The 14948-nt window shown below is 40.4% G+C and overlaps 1 protein-coding gene across 1 annotated transcript; it reads right to left on the bottom strand.

Annotated features, from left to right (window-relative positions):
* Positions 1-13512: 13512 nt before the first annotated feature.
* LOC121522215 (zona pellucida-like domain-containing protein 1) lies at positions 13513-14646 on the bottom strand. Its single transcript, XM_041806367.1, has one exon. It carries the CDS (start codon positions 14644-14646, stop codon positions 13513-13515), a length of 1134 nt encoding a protein of 377 aa, XP_041662301.1.
* Between the last annotated feature and the right edge of the window lie 302 nt (positions 14647-14948).

Raw genomic sequence — 14948 nt, 5'->3', positions numbered from 1 at the left:
GAGCGGGCGATGACATGGACAATTTGGCCTGTGAGTTCTCTCCTACATTGGACATGGTGTTACGATTACACGCTCCACTGCAGGTCCGACATACCACGGATGAAGGGGTGACGGTGTGTGGGAACTGTGGGTGTAGACCTTTTAAATAACTTTCATGGAGCACAGCTCTATCTTTCTCTCTCCTCGTAAAGCAGAATAACATGGATAGATATCCAGAGGTTGAGCGAGGCAGAGGAAGATGACTGGTAACACGCTCATTTCTTGTTCCCCAGTGCTTGGCCTTCACTTCCGCTCCAAACGGCCTCCCACATGAACGTGAGGAAGGATTTTTTAAAGAGTACAGTATATCACTGTGAACCAGCCTCTAATCTGGTCTCCACTCAGGGAGAGGAAACAGAGGCGAAATCATTTCTCTCTCTCACTGTTTGACTTTTACAGCCAGTTTGGGTTTCATGGCCTCAGCAGGTGAAAACCTGAGCAGGTTTACAATTACTTTGGAGGACTGAGAGCAGAGAGGAGGGCAGATAGAGACCCCCTGGACTGGTCCTAGGAGTCTTGTTTCACAAGGAGACCTTTAATCTGGATAAGATATAACAAATAGTCAGGTCTAGCAACTAAATAAATCTATTTCCAAGCATGTTCCAAATCCAAATAGGTTCAATCTTAGGCTTAGTTTAGGCTTAGACATTGATGCAAGGTTCTGATTTTTTACTCAGATCTGATAAATACATATATAGGTCCAGTTTAATTACTCTCACAAAATGAGGCCTGTATAAGACTCCTTATGCATGCATAACATGCATTTAAATGTAAAATCACCTCCTTGGACCAGGTCAAAGCTGCAATATAAACTGGTGCTTTCCTCTGGTCCAGCAAGGAGTTGGGATAAGCTCTAGTTTTGAACCAACACTGGAACTGGTTTGCATAAAAGAACTACAACAAAAAAATTACATGCAGGCAGGGCTTTACATTTACACGAGCCAACTAGCCAAATGCAGGTGGATTTCAGCTGTGGCAGGTACCAGACTGACTCCAACTAGCCACTTTGGCCAGTGAAATTTATCAGTGTCACAACCTCAGCATTCTCTGGTGGATATTTGTCTGATGGAGAATTAGATTTGTTTATTAAACCAGCTGTATTACAGTCAGTGTTTTAATATTTGTTTGAACTAAACATCCATTAAAGAGGGAAACGGAGCATGTGTTTTGTCTCATACCAGACGTTCCCAATATGGCATACAGCACGTAGTTTTCCAACAACAAAACTGCGGCAAGTGGAAATGCTTAGTGGCTCATGACTGTTCAAAAACAAGTAGCCATGTTGGCTGGTCCACAAAAAAGTTAATGTCAAGCCCTTCATGCAGGAAAGTTGACAAGAAAAGCTTGGCATGCACTGCACTTTACTGGATGTGACTTCATCCTTAATATATGAGCCATTTTCAAAGAAAAATCCACAGATTTTTTTCAGGGTCTATCCCCATGTCACTCATAGTGTGAACTTTATGTATAATTATGACTGCAGGTATTTTGAGAAAACTCAAAGTATCTGTGACCTTAACCATCAACTGTTCCAAATCACTTAAGTCTTTAGAAAACAGCATAACCCTTTGTTAGAACAACAATAACAACCTTTTAAGGGAGAAGATGTTTGTTTTGGGCTCTCAGACACTGCCTGTGTGACCTTGAGACGAGCTCGGCTGTCAGCAGACAATAAATAAGGAGGAAGCTTCATGTGGTGAGCAGCCTGTCAACATGTCAGGAACCAGTTTGTCTCAAGTCTCTGCTTCTCTGAAGAGTTTGTTCTTCATGATATCTGCTTCAAATGAACAATAAATACACATGCTAATGGTCATTTTTCTGAGGATATTAATTCACTGTTTTCTATACTTTAGCAATAAACAAAAATAAACAATGACTCATTTCTCTAGTTACCACATTGAGTTAAAGACATTAAACAGCCTGTTTTTTAGAACAATATGCTGAATGTTTGCACTGAATTGTAGAAACTGGGGCTGTCTAACAAACTTAGCATCTGTACGTCCCCAGGATAATGGGGCAGGTAACAGGGGCAGTAATCTGTGCCGAAAATTTGGCGATGTCCAGATCACTTTGTTAACAATGCTGGGATCCATGAGAATAGATGTCCTTGTGTGGGCGCTTAAATTGCTGACTGAAGAGGCTGAAGCACAGGAATGCATGTCTCCTGGGCCAAAACAAAGATCCAGGTATTTGGGGATGCCTTGGATGCTGCCAACAAATCTGTGCCTGTGAATGATGAGAGGGTGGAAGTTGTAGAGCAGGTCACCTACCTTGGCAGCATAAACCATCGATTTGCTGACTGCAAGGCTGAAATCAACGGCAGACTTGGACACACATGGGGCGATGGGTCTGCTGAGCAGGACAGTGTATCTGAGTTTGCAGACAAGTCAGTCTTTTGGTCTTCCTGGTCGTACTATACTCTTGTGAGGCCTCGATGTTGACTGATGGCCAGACATGCCATGGTGTGCTTCCCTGGGCCTGTTCCAGCTCACTGCATACCGTGTGTCCAGGGTGCCATGATCGGCTGGTCCGCGAGTGACCACATTCGCCATGTGGGAGGATACCTGGAAAGATGGGGCATGGGCCTGGATGATGGCCATCAGAAGGCCAGAGCAGTACATCTCATTGATGACTTTCATACAGTGAGGGAGAAAAGCTGATAAAAGTGTCCCTCCTTGTTCAGTCTGCAAGCAGTGCCAGATTGCTTTGCAAGTAGAAACTCCCCTACTCCATGATAGAAATATGTCTGGGATAACATATTGCAGTAGTTGCACTTTTCCCTGAAGATTTGTTTGACATTTTGCCTTCATCCTTATTATCGCTGGAATGAGGTTAACCACCATGGCTGTCACAGAAGATACAAAAATCATAAACAGTTGTTTAGCACTGCCTACTTCTGTTTCAGGCTCTCAGTTTCACACTCGTTTAACTCTTGTTTCATTATTACTGAAAGCTCCCCAGTGAGAGTCTTCATCCTCTGCCTTCTCTGCTATTGTCACACCTTAAATTGTTCATCTAAATAACTCAACACCTCTGCAGCCAGCCGTCACATCAGCTGCCGATTGTCCCTCGTAAAAGTGCCAGTATTAGGATCTCCATGGGGGTTTGAATCAGCAGGGTCGTGTGTGAACACTGTGGAAGCGACACATCCACGTTGGAGACATCAGACCAATAACTGCGAATTATCCGGCTCACAGGAATCGGCGGCCATACTTCATTCACAGGAATTCAGCAATGACAGCCGTCTCCCCATGGAGGAATAAACATGGAGTCCTCACTCACCACGTCTCTGTACGCTCACACTTCTTCACCCTTGGCTCTGACACGTCCGCTCTCTCCCACATACTGATATTAGCTCTGCTCAAGGTGTGTGCTGACAGCAGGAGGTGTGTTTGGGGTAAACACAGACCAGGAAGGGAAATTGGCAGTTTTGGGGGTCAAGCTGCATTGTCTGAACTTTCACTGCAGGTTGGATGTTTTCATTGTGGTTAGCTTGAAATTTCTCACACATTGAGACTTCTTTTTTTCCCCCTGCTGGAACCGGGAAATATTTTACACGCTCATAAATCGATCTTTAAAAAACATATGAATTAAAATCCCTACACGGACCCAAATCACCGCTGTTGTCTCATGTCAGCTGCTTAATTTGTTTTCAAGACACTTTCATAGAACAGGCCAGAGACACCTGCAGGGAGATTGTGAGTTGTGGCTCGTTTGCTTCAGGATTTGTTGAATAATCCAAACATTAGTGCTTTTTTACCCTGAACTGTGTCTCCTAGGTAGCACTTCATTATATATATAGTGTCTGTTCTTGTTTTTCTAGGAGTAATACTGTAGATTACACTGCTGATCTTTGGGTTAAGAAGAGGACAGAGCAACCTCAGCCAGAAGCAGACTCTTGGTGGAGTCTATTTATGCATCAGTACCTAAAATTACTTTCATTAGAAAACACAAAGATGCAGAATCACTACACTATTGTTCTGCACGTTCTGGATAATTTCTTGAATAATATTACCTTTTGTGTACCAGTCTGTCAACATGTTTATTTCTGCTGTTAAGTTGGACATTCCAAAAAATCTTCCACTTGTATTGATTCAAAGAATAACATTTTTTGGTACTTCCTAATTGCCATCATATTAAACCCAGAAGGATGAAACTCTGGTATCCCAGGCTTTATGGAAGCCCTCTATTCAATGACTACAGGATTCTTAGTATAAACAGCAGAATTCAATACACAGAACAATGCATCATGGAGAATAGTTATTGTGCTCATGTAAATTGATAACAGATCCTTTCATTATTGATTGATTTGATGGATATTGTGTGTTTTTGAGAAGGTTACTCAAATACAACTAAGCATTGTTTCTTCTCTCAGCTACATCTACTGTATCTTAATAAAACATTATTAACACCATGCAAGAAACTCTACTTAACTGGCCATTTTGGCTAATGACTAATGCTTACATCATGTTAATCAAAAACATTATTTATTTGCTGACTTGTTTTCGTTTCATCCTGCCTCTTAAATCCTGAAATTGACCTCTGTGTTTCCAGACATGGTTGAATGATCTTTCAGACAACAATTTGTCTGTATTTCCTCTTGGTAAGAATCTGACATGTGAAACATCCTCAGGGTTTCTCTGACTTCCAAAAGCTAATAAAACCCCAAACACAAGCACCCCACCCCTGACCTTGAAGATGTTGATTTGTTCAGTATTCAGAGACATGAGTCAGCCATAAGTGGGTTTTCAGTCACAGCTGCAATTTATAAACAATCCTGTGAAATTGTTGATGTAGCAACATCCATGTGGCAGCAGAGCTTGATGCTGAGAAGCAAGACAAGGCAGCATAGTATTAACAAATGTTGGCAAAGTATTGACGGGTAATTCTGCTGAGAACTGTTCCAGACTTACTGTATCTGGAAACAAATACGGGAATTCCCACTGAGGTTAACATATGTTTAAGATTATATGGAGATGTTTGGATGTTTACTCAGACGTGTTTAAATCCATCCATCCCTCCCTCCATCCATCCATCCATCCATCCATCCATCCAACCAGTATGACATCCATTTATCCATCACTTCATTCCCAAAAACATCCATTCATCCATCTATTGGCTATGATTTCCATCCATCCATCCATCCATCCATCCATGCATCCAACCAGTATGACATCCATTTATCCATCAATCCATTCCCTGCAACATCCATCCATCCATCCATCTATTGGCTATGATTTCCACCCACCCATCCATCCATGCATCCATCCATCCATCCATCCACTACCACATCCATCCATCCATCCATCCGTCCATCCACTACATCCATCCATCCATCCATCCATCCACTACCACATCCATCCTTCCATCCATCCATCCATCCATCCATCCACTACCACATCCATCCATCCATCCGTCCATCCATCCATCCATCCTTCCATCCATCTATCATCCATCCATCCATCCATCCATCCATCTATCCATCCATCCATCCATCCATCCATCCATCCAACCAGTATGACATCCATTTATCCATCAATTCATTGCCTAGAACATCCATCCATCTGTCTATTGACTATGATTTCCATCCATCCATCCATCCAGTATGGCATCCATTTATCAATCAATCCATTTCCTGCAACATCCATCCATCCTTCTATTAGCTATGATTTCCACCCACCCATCCATCCATCCATCCATCATCCATCCATCCATCCATCCATCCACTACAACATCCATCCATACATCCATCCATCATCCGTCATCTACCCATCCATCATCCGTCCATCCATCCATCCACTACATCCATCCATCCATCCATCCATCCATCCATCCATCCATCATCTATCCATCCATCCATCCATCCATCCATCCATCCATCCATCCAAGCAGTATGAATTCCATTTATCCATCAATTCATTGCCTAGAACATCCATCCATCTGTCTATTGACTATGATTTCCATCCATCCATCCATCCAGTATGGCATCCATTTATCAATCAATCCATTTCCTGCAACATCCATCCATCCTTCTATTAGCTATGATTTCCACCCACCCATCCATCCATCCATCCATCATCCATCCATCCATCCACTACAACATCCATCCATCCATCCATCATCTGTCATCTACCCATCCATCATCCGTCCGTCCATCCATCCATCCACTACATCCATCCATCCATCCATCCATCCATCTATCCATCCATCCATCCATCCATCCATCTATCCATCCACTACCACATCCATCCATATAACCATTCATCTAATTTCATTCAGGCTTTTATTTCTTCAGTATTTAACATGTCAAAATAATATTTGATCAATTATGATTAAATATAATTTTGACATCCACTACAACATCCATCCATCCATCCATCATCCATCCATCCATCCATCCATTCATCCATCCATCCTTTTATCCATCCATCTAATTTCATTCAGGCTTTTATTTCTTCAGTGTTTAACATGTCAAAATTATATTTGATCAATTGTGATCTGCCCAGACCAAGGAAGCACAGCAATTCTGGAGTAACCTTATCATAGCAATTAACCTAAGATAGAATTTCATTATGTGTCTCAAACATCTTGATACAAAATTTATATATCTGTTTAAAAACAAGAAAAACTTTTGTTGCACACAGAGAAACACACAGCTGGAAAACACTTGTGGGTGAAATTTCACACTCTGCGTCCGATTCCCTCCCCTCTCAGTTTAGTTTATTATTAAGGCTGGGGGTCAGCAGCATTTTGAATCGAAATGTTCCCACTTTCTTTAATGATCATAAGAATTAAATGCCTCTTTCAGATTGAAATTCAAAACATATGATCCCAGCTCTAAGCTTTTAGCTGAACTGTAAATCTCTTTGCAGTTTGGAGGGTCACGTTCATGGAGTCCACTGTCAAACTTGAGATGTTTGATAACTTGGCATCTTGGTTACCATAAAGACCAACCGACAGCTTTGTTTAATAACTGGCATGTGGGTTTAATGCATGCATATGCTCTGTTTTTCTTTCAGAATTACTTTTATATTATTTAATCAAACTTTTGTAACCGAAAAGTTATCTCAGGTCACTGAAACACAGTTTGGATGGTAGTCTTGGTTGTATTATTTAAAGCATCCAAAAATTATTAGCTATGGGCAAGTACTCTGCAGTAGTGGCAGGAGAAAATTCTGTTAACAGATAGAAACTTAGAGTAGAACCAGTCTGGCAGTCCTGCATAATTTTGTTTCTTCAGAAAACTGGAAAAGTCTAATAATGATAACCCATAATAATACACTCGAGAAGTAAAAGGAGGAACTACTATAACAGGCTGAAATTTCATTGGTTGCAAACAGCAGCAGAAGATACAAGATTGAAGAAATAGGAATAGAAAAGTTTAAGTTAAGTATCATTCTTAAGAATAACAGAGTATCATCTGTGTAACGATAAAATTTCATGGGGCGTTAAATATACCAAGAAAAGCACGTATTAGACGAAGAAAATAGAGTAACTGAACCTCAAGGAACTGCATGGTAAAATCTGAAAGACAAGGCAAAACTAGACAGGACATCATGACAAGATATTTCATTGTAACTGGTGGCAAATGGCAGTAGGATTAGACTAGATCAAAGTGATACAAATACAAAAATATGAGTTTAAAATAATTAACAGTGCACAATGGCGATACCAATCGTCTTATAGAATTTTAAAGTGCATTAGTGCTTTGCTTTAAAAAAAAGAACCCTTAGCAGCTGTTTGAAAATGTGTCTGTATATAAGTATGTTATCATGGCATTTTTAATGGAATTACAGGAAGAAAATTAGGGCATTTAAGTCTTTTACATCTTCCAATACCATGAATATGTGCATAAACTTCATAGAAAAACTACTATGTCATAGATTAAACATATTTCAAGGGATAAAGTAAATCTTTGGCCAGCAGGCACATCATATAGATGTCCAATGTCTCAGTAAATCAAAGCCTTAGAACAAAAAGACAGGTGTTTATATCCAGTACCAGCCTTTCTGCTATTGTCGGCTATGATGAAAATATATATGGCTCAAATGAGGTGTCTAGACTTGAGTTATCAAAAATTAAAAGCATTCAGAAATATGCATAAGTTCACGAAGGAACATGGTTTTACTGGGTAGTTACCTTGTGTTCAAGACTAACCACCTTTTTCTCAACTGATTTGGAGTGGAATGATCCAATGTATGCTCATGAAGCACTGCAATTCAGTTGTTAAAATTGATTAATTTGTTACTTATCATTTATACTGACTAGACTGACTAAATGCCAAAGGACCAGAGAGATGAGTGGAAAGTAACATAAGACAAAAACATATGAACACACAGAGATGGAGCTGTGAGGTTGTCCATCTCTAGCTTAACTGCAGGCCTCCATGCTTTGCTGATTTGATATATGTGGCTCCCTCTGTTCGCCTATGCCAGCTCTATAGGAGGTAGTTTCATCTCTCTCTGCAGGGAAGAGCAGATTTATGGAGTGAAACTGTACGCCTGTATATATACTTTTCTAACTTTCACTAATCTACACCCAATGTGGAGAGTTGGTACTTTAACATGAACAGATTGAGCAACATGGGGAAGAAAATGTGTTTAGAGTGTCACAGATAAACAGTTAAAGATACAGACAGAGAACTATAAATGTACAGAATAAAAGTCAGGTTAACAAAACTCCATCTGATACGGTAGATTAATTTGGGGCTTTTCCCACACAGACTCCCACATGCGCACCCTCCTCTGTTTATGGACAGCGGGTTTTCCTCCTCCTGTTTCCTCCGTCTTCCAGCCTGCCAGCCCCCCGCTGCTCGCTCGTAAACTCACATAATATGTTTAGCATGCCCCACTATCATCTCACTACCGCTGCTCAAGGCTGCTCGCTGTTCTCATATCAGCACGATGGGGTCTGTAAGGCCATCAGGATACATAACACTGGTATAAAGTATCTGTGCTGAAATGTCAGGAAAGCCAGGCAGTTTCTGATTTCATTACTGACTATTATCATAGATTTTTATGTTATATCTGCTGTTGTTTATTCTTTCTCAGATTTACTCTGACTCAAATCATCCAGTCTGCTGTACAAACATTATTTATACCTCTAGATTACTTCTTTTTAAGGCAGATTTACTCAGTTTAAATGACCCTTAGAATGATGCATGTACTGTCTTAAATGTGCTGTTACTGTACCCCATAGTCTAAAAGGAGAAAGTTCTTCTGATTAGCTCAGTTATTTTCAGATACTGTGCCCATTTAACTTTCAAAATAACATTAGACGAAAAGCATTATTGCCGAACTGAAACAGTTTTGTAAAGAGGAATGGTCCAAAATTCCTCCTGACCGTTGTGCAGGTCTGATCTGCAACTACAGGAAACATTTGGTTGAGGTTATTGCTGCCAAGGGAGGGTCAACCAGTTATTAAATCCAAAGGTTTACATACTTTTCCCATCCTGCACTGTGAATGTTTACATGTTTTGTTCAATAAAAACATGAAAACATATCATTTTTCGTGTGGTATTAGTTTAAGCAGTCTGTGTTTGTCTACTGTTGTGACTTAGATCAGATCAGAACACATTTTATGACCAAATTATGCAGAAATCCAAGAAATCACATACTTCACATACTTTTTCTAGCAACTGTATCTGCTCTTTACATGATTAAAGGTTGACTAATTTTCTTACTCATTTATTAGTAATTGAAATTAAGATGTCAATTTGGCTGTTCTTTGTGGACACTACATAGGAAAGCAGGAAAGCAAAAAGAACTTTAACTTCAATAAACCTTTGTGACAAGGGCCTACAAACCCGAAGTTGTGGCTTTACAAGGAAATCTGTGTTTCAGATGAAAGTCTCTTTTCAAACTGGGCTTTCTTGTTCTTACAAAATCACCTGAAATAAACAGAACAATGAAAGCAGATTTTTGAGGATGTAGTCAAGAAAAAAACAATTTGGGGGGTTTTGTGCTGCCATATTTGGCTGATTGTGATTGAGGAAGGAAAAGACTGTAAAAAACTGAAACCAAAACCTTTACTGAAACACTTGGATTAGATTACTGCAAGTCCAAATCAGCAAATAAGGTGTTTTACCTGCAGACCAGCTCTTCTTGCATCGTACTAAAGCTCTGATCCGAGCATAAATGAAATCCAGTCTGCAGCATTCACTCATGCACATGTCAGCTGGAGTCAGGGACAGTCAGGCAGACAAATAGACTTCCCAGCAAACTAAACTCCCCTGAAGAAAGCCTCGGAGAATTCATCTCAGAATATACAGTATAATGTTTAAACACAGGAGAGCGATCAAAAGATGGGCCTCCTTCCTTCTGCCTCTCTCAGTCCTCTGTTCTTCAAACCTTACTGGATATGAACTTGTCATAGATCAAACCCTGCATGATGCTGGGATACGGTTCATATCCCCATCAACTTGTCTGTACTCCCTTTAGTGATCAGATCATGTCCTGGGTTCTTTGAAACCCACGTATAACCACGAAAAATTAGTGATTAAATTGGAGCTACCACTTGTAAGGCCTTTGACCAATTCCTACCAAAATCTACTGTGTACATCCCTGAGTCAGAGAAGAAACTTGCCTAAAATTTGAAGAAAGTCCTTTAAAGTGTTCAACCTATCAAACACAATTCCTCTGGCTCTAGTGTTCACCTGCATGTTGGCATAAATATTTTGTATTTTGTACTTAAAATTCTCTATAATTTTCCAACCAGGTGATATGTCAGCTAAATGCAAAATTTCTAAAGAAAGAGAACCAAAGATTTTTGAATTTTCCCTCTGTTAAATGAGAGAAATTTGATCAATTTGTTTTTAGTTAACGCTTTATTTGCCTGCATTTTTTTTATCAGGCATGTAATGACAGATTTTTGCTGTATGTGTAATAGGATGATAGACCCAAAACAGGTTCTGCCATGACCATAATTCTGGTGTTAACTGTAGTAGGAAACTAGCTGTCTCCACAGTGCTTAGCGGAGACTTAAACAAGCACAAAGAAGAAAACGTTTGTGGTCAAATAACCCTCATGAGAGACTCAGCATCCTTGTCTCGTTCATCAGCCTCCACCTCCGTAGTTCATCACAGACAGACGAGGCAGTCATGGCCCAGTGGGGTCAGAGATATACTGCCTTGAATGTCCACATGGGCAGGTAGTTTCCTCCTCTTACATGAACACGGGGCCCAGGGCCAATCTGACAAACTCTGGACTTTCACATAGGAAGACAAGAGGGAGAGACGTTATGAGGCTTAATGTAACAGGGAAGCTTTTGTGCTGTCATATTTAAAAGTAGTAGATGTAGATATTTAAAATTCAAAGATTTCACATCCTGTGTATACATGAAAGTTTAGTGAATGTAATCTTTGAATATTAAGTGATTACTTTTTAAACAGGAAATTAGACCCCTCCACGTGTAAAAAAAAAATGTTATTGATAACCATTTTGAAGCCTGGAGTTTAGCATTTTAACATTGTGCTATGTTTTTGAAGCCCTTATATTTGAATGAGAACCGAAGTAAAATATAATATTGTTATAATATTGTGTCAATCATTAGTTACAAGCAGAAGCCAATCCTACATTACTATCAATTTAAGCTATAGAAATGCAAATAAAGATAAAGCTCAAGAGAAAACTTTATGCTGCATTTACAAACGAACAATAAAACAATGCTTTGCAGTGTCATGAAATGTTTCTACAATAAATTAAATATGAAGACTTTTTTCACATTTTTAAGTTATTTTGCTGCCAACAATATAATCAATAATCATTCAATCATTCATAAATGATGCACACTTTGAAATGGACACATGTATAGCTCTAACACTCCAGTCTGTGAAGGGTAAAAAATAAAACTGTACCAAAAACATAGCTCCATAAAAGCATCATTAATATCAGTTTTAACAAAGTAGTGGTATTTGATTGATACTGATGAAAGAATGAAGGTGCAGAGTGCAGCAGAGCGCAGAGCATCTCAGCTGGAATATCTGCTTGTCATCCTCTCCTGCAGAAAAGCAGGGAAGCAGGAAAGATGTTATGGTGAGTGAGTACTGATCTGATGCCCAAAAATCACAAGGTTATGTCAAGGCAGTTTTATGCACTGAATGAGGTTTTAAGTGTGTATTTTTCTATTCAAAACAATATTATGCAAACATGCAAAAAAGCTGATTTGGCATCCAAACTCTGACCTAATTTGGACTTTGGAGAATCAAATGAGGAAACATGGTTGCTTTTCTGCAGAAACATAAAACCTTTTGCAGCGTTTTTGATAATTTTTTTTTTTTTTTTTGGGGCTTGTAAAGGCTGCATGTATAAAATGTTCTTATCAAATTAAAACTATCATTAATGGCACTGCCAACATTTACCAACAGCTTTAGAAATTCCCTCTGGTGTAAAGGAATCTGCCATCCTCATGTGTGCAACCAGAACGTCACAGATTACTTCAGGTGAAAGGTATCAACTTCCTGCCAACTTGTTTTATCTATACCATTGCTATACACTTTCATTGCTTTTTGTTTTTTTGATAGAGCCAATAACAGACCTTTATAGCCACCCCAATAAAATAAATGACAAGCATGATGTTTTATCTTATTTGCATGCAAACACAGAAGAAAAACTCAGACTCTTGGATTTTATCCATTTATTTTTCACTTTATTTTCACTAGTATTGTTTTAACAGCAGTACATTACTTCAGGGAGTTACAAACAATCAGAAATAGTTAACAAGGAGAGGTTTGAACTACAGTCTCTGTTAAAGAATGCTTCAACATCATCATGAAATGTTCCCATGCTTGAGTATTTCATTTGTCTGTGAATGAGTTCAGTGGGTTACACTGAGGTATGCATCAGGGTGGTGGGGCCTAAAGTGCTTTATGGACTTGATACATGGTTTTGCATGGAGGCTGAGGTAATCTGTGCTAAATGAATGACAAAGACAAATATTCTCCATTAAGGCAATGATACATTGTCAATTTAATAGCTTTATTTGCTCTGCAGCAATGCAAGGAATTCAATAAATTAGAGAGATAATACTTTGAAAGGTACTTTGACTTCGCTTTCAAACACCCCACACACCTATCATTCCACATATCAAGTCTGAGATCTCTGGATATTTTTGGATATTTTCCCTCCAGTTACCATTTGATTTTTTAATATTTTTTGTCAAAGCATATAAAGTGCAACCATGCAATAACACTTATAGCTTTTCTTTGTCCAGTTGGAGGTCTAGTCATTTTAAAAGCTAACAAAATGAGTAACTAAATCTTCAAAAGACAGACCATTCTCCCATCTATCTCTCCAGGAATGATACACAGTTAGGGCTACAGATACAGACATACAAAGATCTCCCAGCACTGATGAGCTGATCCCTGTCCTCCACCACAAAAGTTAAATCAATGAGCACATACAGTACACCTCAAAAGGGATTTTTTTGGACAAAGGCCTGAGGCAAGTACTCTGCATGTAGTACATGCATGCCTCCTTAGGTCCTGAGCCTTTTGTAAAACACAGCTGAAACACACAGGGCAACAACGCAAGCAAAGGCGAGGATGCCAACAGCCACGCCGAGCCCCACAGCGGAGTCGTCTTCCTTCTCACCAGTGAGCGGCTTCTCTTTAGATGCGGAGTTGTCGGCTTTGGTGATGATCTCCGAGGAGGTGATGGTGTAAGTGGTGCCGATTCCAGAGACAGGGGTGTCCTGGGTGTTCCTCTTCCTTCTGCTGCTGCACTGCTTGAAGGTGCTGCAGGTGCTGATCTCACACAGCCGGGTGATGCAGTGGAGGTAGTAGGTGGACACGGTCTCGTTCTGCTGCTCAATGAAACGGAAAGCCGGGAAGCGGAAGCGTGCGCTCTGGCTGTCTCCGTTCTCGATCATGGTGGTGAATTGATCTTTAGAGCATGGGACGAAGAGGTTGAAAAAGCTGGAGTTAGAAGGGAGAGGAGAGATGGAGGCATAGCACCGGTCCAGGAGGACATGGTACTGCCCTGTCAAGTTGGTGGCCTTGACTTCAACATAAATGTTGGTTCTCAGCTCAATCCCCAGAGCTGGGATGACCATGGGTTTGATGAAAGCAGAATCACTGAAGAGCTCCATACTCAAGGTGCTGATGAAACTACCATTGTTGTCCTTGATCGCAATGGAGGAGGCTGACACATCAATCTGAGTGTTGTTGATCAGATACTCAAGGGGGTAGGCACAGGAGTAGTAGTACTTCAACTCAGCGTTGTAAGTGATGGTGCCTGTTGTTGGATCAACGGAGCGGACAACCCCACTGATGTTCACCGTCTGGATATTGGAGAAGTCAGAGAAGATACCTGTCCCTGCAGCGCTCGTGGTCCTGAATATGCTTCCACAGGCATGGGTCATATTCAGAGGGAAGTTGAAGCGAGCGACAGGTGGGCTTACAGACTCGTCAAGGGTTGCTCTACAGGCTGGGTCCAACATATGGTTCAGGATCAGAAGGGTATCATTGTAGCCGGTGTAGATGACCGGGCATATCTCAATCGCCAGACCAATGGATGAAGTGCCGCACTCCACAGAGATGTCAGTAGCCTGCGGACGCCTCGCTTCAGTGCCACAGTCACTCAGTGCTAGTTGACTACTTCTCACTATCATTGAAAGTAAAATTAAAATGATCTTCATTGTATTTCTTCAGCTTTGCCTTGGATGTGTCAATCTCTATGCAAAGAAATCTTCAGTCGTCTCTCTCTGCTGCCACTGCTGCTGAGGTTAAGCAGGTCTTCTCAGTTTGTTTGAAGTCTTGGGGCTGTATTCGGGGGTCTTTATAGGTGAGTATATCCTCTGGGATTGGTCTAAAAGAAGGTCAAGCACCTTACTATTTGTGAACAACTGCATTGTATTAAGTATGAGAGCTCCAGACCCGGACTATGTCCTAAGGGCAGCAACTGAAACTCGAA

Source organism: Cheilinus undulatus, linkage group 15 (assembly GCF_018320785.1).
Source record: "Cheilinus undulatus linkage group 15, ASM1832078v1, whole genome shotgun sequence".
Taxonomy (NCBI): domain Eukaryota; kingdom Metazoa; phylum Chordata; class Actinopteri; order Labriformes; family Labridae; genus Cheilinus; species Cheilinus undulatus.
This window is presented reverse-complemented; position numbering and strand designations above follow the sequence as displayed.